At 59.1% G+C, this 8,520-nt stretch overlaps 1 protein-coding gene across 1 annotated transcript; it reads right to left on the bottom strand.

The window, feature by feature from the left end:
* Window positions 1-727: 727 nt before the first annotated feature.
* Window positions 728-6,936, bottom strand: PITX1 (paired like homeodomain 1). Its single transcript, NM_001205300.2, has 3 exons — window positions 6,768-6,936; window positions 4,231-4,463; window positions 728-2,288 (listed from the first exon to the last, which is right to left on the bottom strand). The coding sequence occupies exons 1-3, from the start codon at window positions 6,934-6,936 to the stop codon at window positions 1,746-1,748; spliced, it is 945 nt and encodes a 314-aa protein (NP_001192229.1). The 3' UTR covers window positions 728-1,745.
* Window positions 6,937-8,520: the final 1,584 nt, after the last annotated feature.

Consider the following 8,520-nt stretch of genomic DNA (forward strand, 5'->3'; position numbering starts at 1 on the left):
TTTTGTTTTGCCATTAGAAATGACTTACTTAAGGGAAGCAGAATTTTACAGGCAGTTTACAGGCTGGTCTTGTTCAGTAGTTTCCCAAGTGGGGGAGGGTGGTGGCGCTGGGAGCCACAGATACGTTGGGATGGAAGGGAAGTGAGAAATGAGTTCTGCGTAGTGGACACTTTCACCGGAATAGCCATATGCCCCTGGGTGGGATTTCGATGTGGAAAGGCAGAGGGAGGCCCTGGCTAGACTCTGGCGGATCCAGTACCCTCGGTCCTCCTTAACAGCAAGAGCAGGGCTCACGGTGCGGCACCGGGCCTATGAGAGAAAAGGCAACCCCGGGCCTAAAGAAACTTTTAGCGGCTCCCACCCCAAGGTTCCCGGCAGACAAAGGCTGCGCACCACCCTGAGAGGCTGGAGGGCCATTCAGGCCCAGCCTGAGAAGAACCTGCAGAATCTGGCGGTCTAGGCTGGGGCAGCCCGCGCAGCGCCGGAGGCTGAGCGGCTCAGTCGATTGCTTGTGGGGGGGCGCGCGCGCGCTTGGAGAGGGAGTTGGTAGCGCCCAACCGCGCCCTCAAGGGAGCTGGGCTGAACAGGCCAGGAATGGTGGCGGGGACGTAGGGGTAGGGTCCTCTGGCGGGGTCGGCCTCGGCTCTTCCCTCCTACGAGCAGAGCCCACGGGGACCTATTTCCCTTTCTACCCACCTTCCTTCTCGCCGAATGAAGCAGTCAGGGCTCGGCAGCGGTTAGCACGCTCGTACTATGGTTTTTAATAGACGTACATGGACAAGTCGATATAGACAGATTTATAATTCTATACAGTCAGTCCGACATACACAGGGACGCTGTAAACAGGGGCGCGGGCCGGAGAGCGGGTGTGCAAAGTGGGCGCGGCTGGGGCCCTGGCCGCGCCCCGAGCTCTCCCGGCTCGACTCTTGCACGGCGGGCGGTGAAGAGGGGGCTCTTCGCCGGGAAAGGGGGGGCCCTCTCCTAGGCCCGGGGGGAGCCGAGCGGAGGGCCTGGGTCTGCGGCGAAGCTTAGGGGCTGGGATGCTTGGAGACAAGCACTCAGCATGCTCCCGCCTCGACCGCACCGCCAGCTGCCGTTCCTTGGCCTTAAAATAGGACTCCGGGGCACGGGGCAGGCGAGGGCTCCTCGAGGTGCGCCGGGGCCATTAGTACGGCTCCGCGGCGAGTTCCCGACCCTGGGCTGGGTACCATCATCCCCGGCGCAACGCCCGCTCCAACTTGGATCCGGATCGAGCTATAAGGTATGCTCAGCCGGGCCTAGCTAGGAGGGGGCGTCTTGGTTCCCACCTGGCCGGGGCCCAGGTTTGCCGCGCTCCAGTTCACAGGCGCGGCTGCTCAGTCTGGGTCCAGCGCGGCGGGAACGCGGGCTACGGGGGGCGTCTCCTCCGGGCCGCCGGCCTGGGCACTCGCCTCCCGCGCCGCGTCCCCTCCGCGGAGTGGCCCACCCGGGCCCCAAGCGAGCGAACGTGCACCACCCGCGCCATCCCGAGGGAAATTGCAACTCATCCGTTTTTTTTTCGCGGCACTTTTCTCCGACGTCTTTTTTGTTTTGTCTCGTTTTGGAGGGTAGAGTGAGGTCCAGGGAAGCAAACACAAAATCAAGCCGGAGGTGGGGAGGTGGGGAGCAGGGGGCGGCTCAGGAGCCAGGTCCTCCGCGCCCGCCCCGGCCCCGGCCCCGACCCCGGCGCCGTTCCGGCCGCCGGCCCGCGTGGCCCGGCCGGGCGGTCAGCTGTTGTACTGGCACGCGTTGAGGCCCGAGGCCGGGCCCTGCAGGCCGCCGTAGCCGAAAGACGAGTGCTGCTTAGACTTGAGCCGCAGGCTGGCCAGGCTCGAGTTGCACGTGTCCCGGTAGACGCTGTAGGGCGAGGCGGGTGTGCCATACGGGCAGGCGCCCGGCGACATGGCCGAGTTAAGCGAGGAGCCGGTGAGGTTGTTGATGTTGTTGAGGCCCGAGTTGGGCATGCCGGGCACGGCGCCCGGGCCCATGCTCGAAGGCATGGTCATGGAGGAGATGGAGCTGGGGGCCGAGAACATGGACTGCGACGACAGCGGGCTCATGGAGTTGAAGAAGGTGAAGCTCTTGGTGGAGAGAGGCGCTGGCGCCAGGCTCTTGGCGGCCCAGTTGTTGTAGGAGTACCCCGCGGCGTACACGTCGTCGTAGGGCTGCACCAAGCCGCTGAACTGCGGCACGTAGCCGCCCTTGCACAGGTCCAGCTGCTGGTTACGCTCGCGCTTCCGCCACTTGGCTCGCCGGTTCTTGAACCAGACCTAGGCGAGGGGGACCGGAGAAGGGTCAGGGCTGCCGGGCGGGAAGGCGCCCCCACCGCCCCCGCCCCACCCCGAGGCCTCAACCCGCTTCCTTCTCCCCAATACCGTTTCTTTTCTTCCATGTTTGCGCCCCTGCCTTCTCCCCACAATGGTTCCTTTCCTGTCCCCAGAAAATATTACTAGTCTTTTCTTTTTTCTGATCTTTATCCTCTTCCCCTAATTAAATCCGGTTTCTTCTCCTAAGGCGGATCCTCGTTTTGTTTTTTTAATAACAAATATTTGTTTTCTTTCTTCCTCTCTCAACCAGGTTATCTTGTGCCTTTTCCCGCAAACGGTTCCCTATCTCCTAAATACTCCGTCCATTTTCCTCTCCAACACTAAAGGTAGTTTTCTAACCTCAAATATAGTATCTTGCGACTCCTCAGTCTATTTTTCATTCCTCAGTCTGTTTCCATCTTTATTGGTAATATTTGACATTCTCATTTCTGTCCCAGATGTTTATTTTCATTTGGTCCACCCCGCTATCTGAACCACTTTTTTCTCCCTCAGGCCATTTTTCTGTGTTATCCCCCATTTTTGATCCTTTTGATTCTTCTCCAAATATTTAGTTTTTTCCTTCTTTCCAAATATCTTGACCCTCACTATTTTCTCTTAAATAGTCGATTCTTTATTTTTCTCAAATACTTGATCCTTTTGCTTCTCCCTTATTTATTTCCTGCCACCTAAATATATGCCAGATATGTTTTTCTGCAAATATTTAATTTCCTTTCACTTCTTACTAGTTTCTCTCTGCTTTCCCCCTCTACTTTTCCCCACAAAATTCAGTTAAGAACCTCTTTTATTCCCAAATCCCAGTTCTTGCCCTGGGCTGTTCCCCCGACCTTTCTTGCCAGATCCGTGCATGTCAGCCTTCTCCATCCCAAGCACTAACATTGCCTGATTCCTCCCCCCACCCCACCCCTACCACCGTAAACCGGGGGGCAGGATTAGTGAGTTCTGGATTACTGAGTGCTGTCTTCTCTCCCTACCCCACTGGGCTGGCCAGCCTGACTCGGGCGGGGTGAGAGCTGAGGTTATAGCAGGGAGTCTGTGGCCCTGGTGGGACTTTGGTTTAGTTTGGGACGTGCTCCCAATATCTGATTAAATGTTTGCAGTACCCAGAGAAGAAACTACTCTCTTGCTGCTCTGGCAGAAAAGCCATGTATTCACTGGGAAGCGAGGGGTGAGAAGAGCAAGTGTGCAGTCTCATCTTGGGTTGGAGACCTTAGATCTCCAAAGGGATTCCTCCTGAAGCTCACTTGTCCACCAGATTTGTCCCCCACCTCCCACCTGACCCCAGCCCTACAGGAAAGGTCATTATGGAAAGGGTTCAGCTACAGGTTGGCTGATGACTGACAGAGAGTCAGGTGGAGAGTATCCTGAGATTGTGAACTAGCCAACTGCGGATGGAACCACTGACCCAGGAAGTTTTGAGACCCCAAGCCTAGGCTCTTCCCAGCCCTCTCTAAGACTGCCAGGCAGGATCTGCCTTTCCGTTTCGTTTTTGCAGGAAGGCACTAGCGGCCCCACGTCCCCAGCGGCGGGGAATCCTCTGCACAGATTAGGGTGGTTAAGTCCGGGCGGGCTCTAGGCTCTACTGGGCAGGGGAACGTCCCTTGGGGCCACAGGCCTTTGGATGGGGGCTGCGGTGAAGCCAGAGGGTCAGGTAGGATGTGGGTCAGAAAGATCCGAGGAGACAAAAGCCGATGGGCGCTAGCACCAAACGGCTCAGCAGCAGCTGGGTAGACTGGGCCTAAGGTGGAATCTCCTCCGGTGGAGGGAGGAAGAAGGTCTGAGTGTTGGAAAGTGTTAGTCTAGGCGAGCGTCTAAGCTTTCAAGGTCTGCGCTGGGCCGGCTGGCAGCCTTCTGCGCGGGTCCCCTTAGGCGCACACCCCGCGCTCACCCTCACGCGTGGCTCGGTGAGGTTGGTCCACACGGCGATCTCCTCCCGCATGCTCATGTCCGGGTAGCGGTTCCTCTGGAACGTGGCCTCCAGCTCTTGCAGTTGCTGGCTTGTGAAGTGCGTGCGTTGCCGCCGCTGCTTCTTCTTCTTGGCGGGGTCCTCGGCACCGCCGCAGCCCGCGCCGCCGGCACCGCTGTCCTCGGGCCCCTTGGGTTCCCCGCCGCGCTCCTTTTCTGAAGCAGGCAGGGTGGGGCGCCGGTCACCTCGGGCTTTTGCCCTGTTGCACCCCGTCCCGGCTCCACCGAAGCGCCCGCGGTCAGCGCTGGCCGTCCGCCCTCCCGCCAGGGGCCCTGGAATTGTCCCCGCTGGAAAGAGCCCGTCTGTGCCTGGTGGGTCAGTAGTCACCTTCTGGTCAGGCTCGTCTGGGAGCAAAGCCCAGGAGTTGGAGCCGCGGACCAAGGTTCCCAGCTGGGCAGGGCCTGCTCTCACCGGTCGGCACACGCTGGAGCCCTATGTTGATGCCACCCGAAAATGTACAGTTTTTAGGGCTCTTGGGGGTTCTAAATCGGAGATCTCTGCTTTTCTGAACTAGGATCAGACTTTTCTAGCTTGAAGCTAGGGGATCCGTGGAGCCAGAGCCAGGCGGTGGCCTGCAAGTTCTTCTCCCCGGGCCGGAGCCGGAGCCCCACTGAGCCGGGCAGGCACAGCACAGCCGGTTTCTCGCCTTAGCTCCAGGCCTCAAGTCCCAAGGCCCAGAAAATCCCTCTGGCGGCTGCCAGGCAGCCCAGACCCACAGGCTCTGTCTAGGTGACCTGGGAGCTCTAGTCTCGCTCCCTCTCTCAAGCTACACAAAACACAGTCATAGAAACACTGAAACAAAAGAAAAAGGATTTAAAACCAAAATACTGAATCCCAGAAAAGCTAACAGCTCTATGGGTAAAAACACAGAAAGGGTCACAAACTCTTAAAAATAGGCAGATAGAAACACAGCAAACGCAAATTAAGAAGTCAGAAACCTCCATGCAAACACTAACTAAATACAGTGCTGTACGTTTATAAGCTCCAGGCAGGCACAGGCATTTATTTATCCGGGGTTTTTAAAACATCAACGTAGTTGTAGATAGATTTTTTTTTTAACCCCTTCTGGATAATGCCCTTCCCCAGGTAATTTTTAAATCCCAGGGAAATACAACACTGTAGTTAGGTAACAAATTCCGCAAGTAACACCACTGTAAGTGGATTTTGAGAAAACCCCGGAGAAACGCGCCATTTTGGATTGACTTTTTAAAATCTCTTATATTATTGTAAATAAGTAAAATCTCTTGTAAAATGTAGAAATTTTAATTTGAAAATGTACCTAGAATAGCAGTTCTTTCTACATCGAAATATACAGTTAAAAATTTAAATCTATTCTCATAGACTTTTTTTTTTTTTAAAGAGCAACTGTAATTATATATTTCTCCGGGCTTTTAAAAATAAAAACCAACCAAAGGCCACGGTTAAAACTTTTGAAAACAAAAGTACCGTCCTGCGTTGATTGTTTTTTAACCAACCAAACAGAACCTCTCAGAGAAAGTCACTTAGGGATGCAAAACAGAAACAAATAGAGATTACAAACGCGTAGAGAAACACTCAGCGGAGGATTAAGAAGTGAACGCAGAAGAGGCGCCCAAGGCCCGGGGAGTGGGGAGCTCGGCGGCGCCGCCGAATTAGGACCGAGAGCGCCGGAGCCGTTCGGAGACCCGGGAGCCCGAACAGGGCGGGGGGTTAGCCTCGTTGCTGCCCGCGCCGCCCACCCGCCGGCCCAGCGGTTGCTGGGGGGAAAAAAAAGCTTGAGCTCGGACAAAAACGCAGCGCGGAAGGAGACGTGCCTGAGCCGAGTTGGAGCCCTGGATAGGCGGCCTGGCGGCTCCCGGCTCCCGCGGCGCACGTGCGGCGGGGATCCTTCTTTTGAGGGGTCCTATATCCGAGCCGGGCGGCGCCTCTTGGCCCGCCTGCCCTCGCTGTCCTCTCTTTTCCTTTTACTTAAGGTTGTTGTTTTTTTGCCCCCCAGTTTGCTTTTCTGATTTCGCCCGCCATACCTTCTCCCCGCTTTGCCCCTCTCAAGTCAGTCGCCCAGTCTGTCGGGGTGTCTGTACTCTGTTTCTCTGGGCACTTTCTCTCGCCCACCCGCCCATTCCTCTCTGATCTGCTCCTCTCCTTCGGTTCCAGCGGCCCCTGGACAACCAGTTGCGCAAACCTAACTTTTTTCCCCGCTCTATTTGCTCCTGATCGAGAGAGGCTGTCATTTCGACCTTCCGGTTGTAGGTTCGTGCATCGGCCGGTCAGTTGGAGCGACGGGACCGCGTGGAAGCGCCTTGGGAAAGCACTAAAATTTCCGTTTCATAAAGAGCGTCCATGTCCACGTTCATCGTCAGATGGAGAATGGGAAAAGGCAAGGTCCTGACGCTCCTGGAGCGTAGAGCGAGCCCGACTGCGGGGCGCGGCCCTGCTCGCCCGGGTGGTTCCGCGCGCGCCTCGCGGGGAGCCGCTCTTACCTGGTAGCTCCGTGTCGGACGACTCGCTGGCGGAGTTTTCGAGAGGCTCGCGGGGGTCGGCCGTGCGGGCTAGGTGGAAGGCGGGCCCCATGTCGTGCGGCTGCGGCGGTGGCGGCCGGAGTCCCTCTGGCAGCCGCTCCAGGCTCATGCCCCCCTTGAAGGCGTCCATGAAGGCGGGGACCGAGGCGGGCGCTCCGGGGGCCGGGGCTGGGCGCGCCCGGCCGCCCCGGCGGCGACCTGCGAGGACAAGAGCGCAGCCCCTAAGCGGCTGCCCCCCAGGGCTGCCCGCGCCCGCAACGACGCCGCGCTCGCCCCATGGGCCGCCCGGGGCTGCGGGGCCAGGCGGGCGGCAGCGGCAGCGGTTTCTCGCGACCCGGGGGCCCGGCTTCGCGCTCCGCGCTGCGCTCCCGCCGCTCGGGCCTCAGCCGCCCGCCCGGCCCCGGCTCCGGCTCCCGATCCGGGGCCGGTTTCTAAGGCTCCGGACGGCGCCGGCAGAGTCTGTCTTAAAGCGACAGCGCGCACCGCCAGGTTCCAGCAGTCCCTGCGCCAGGGGTGGTGGGTGGGGTGGGCCTGGGTGGGAGGGGGCTGGGAGGGAGGGAGAGAGCGAGCGAGCGAGGGAGCGCGGGCGGAATCCAGCCCCGAGCCGCCCGCGCCGCCGCGCCCTCTCTGCCGCCCTCCCTCCCTCTCGGCCTGCCTCGCCCGCGCCCTCCCCCTCCGCAGCCACCTTCCCGCCGCCTCCCCCCTCCCGCGGCCTCGCCGCGCCTCACCCTCCTTCCCCGGTGGCACACTGAGTTCTCCCTCGGCCGCACAAAAGAAACGCATCTGGCTTGCAAGTCCCGCGCGGCTCGTGCCCACCTCAAGCCCCAAATGACTTGTTTCGCTCAGAAATCAACTCCTGTCTGGGCCGCCTCGGAGTTCCGAGCCCCCGGCGAGAACAGCCCGGGATGAGTGAACGTTCACCGAGCAGGATCCAACCGACCGGGCGCCTGCGAGTCAGCGCCAGGGCGGGGGCAGAGCCCGGGGCTCGTTCCGGCAGCTCCCAAAGGCGTCCTCGTCGAGGGGCCGCGGCCCCTCCTTCCCCGGCCTCTTCTCCCGGGACCCGAGCCAGGCTGAGTGACAGCAGCCTGCGCTCTAATGGGCCCCCGGATGCTGCCTCCTAATTAGCTTGGACCCTCTCCCCCAAGGCTGCTTCTCAGGCCTACCCCCTCTGCACCGCAGTCAATTTTCCGGGATTGGGATAGAACCGATGGCTTCTAATCAGACGAAACGTTTCTGTTGGCTCCAGGCCGCTGTCGAGTGCAGCAGGAGACCCCAAGTGCCCTGCCAGGCCCCCACAGCCTCTTCTCTCCCCTTGTTTTGCACCTTCAACGGTCTGGCCAAATCCGCCAGGTCCCGGCCTTGGCCACCACAAGGTGGGCCTCTCTCTGCCCTCTTCCTGGCAGGTTCGCAGGGCCTCACTTTGGCTTCTCAAGTGTGGCAGGCACAGGCCCGACAGGCCAGGTGACTGCAGTTTCTAAACCTAGGCCAGCAGGCCAGGAAGCCTAGGACAGTCTTGGAGCTTCTCTTAGCTACAACGGTAGCTAAGCTGCAGCACCAGTGGGCTCTCCACGAGCACAAACACGTTCCCCTTTCCATCCCTTAGAATGAGTCCCTCCTTGAACCCTCCTCCTTCACTGAAGTTTGTTGAAGGATTTTGCTTAACAATTGTTAACTGGTCCTGAGATGTCAGAGTCTTGAGCAAATCGGTGACAGC

This window comes from Bos taurus, chromosome 7 (genome assembly GCF_002263795.3).
Source record: "Bos taurus isolate L1 Dominette 01449 registration number 42190680 breed Hereford chromosome 7, ARS-UCD2.0, whole genome shotgun sequence".
Lineage (NCBI taxonomy): Eukaryota > Metazoa > Chordata > Mammalia > Artiodactyla > Bovidae > Bos > Bos taurus.

Bases quoted from the DNA above. Each gene is read 5' to 3' on its own strand.
- PITX1 (NM_001205300.2), bottom strand. From the start codon at position 6,936: ATGGACGCCTTCAAGGGGGGCATGAGCCTGGAGCGGCTGCCAGAGGGA. The intron at 4,464-6,767 runs GTAAGAGCGGCT...TGCCTGCTTCAG, and splicing joins GTCCGACACGGAGCTACCAG to AAAAGGAGCGCGGCGGGGAA. The intron at 2,289-4,230 runs GTGAGCGCGGGG...CCCCTCGCCTAG, and splicing joins TCACCGAGCCACGCGTGAGG to GTCTGGTTCAAGAACCGGCG.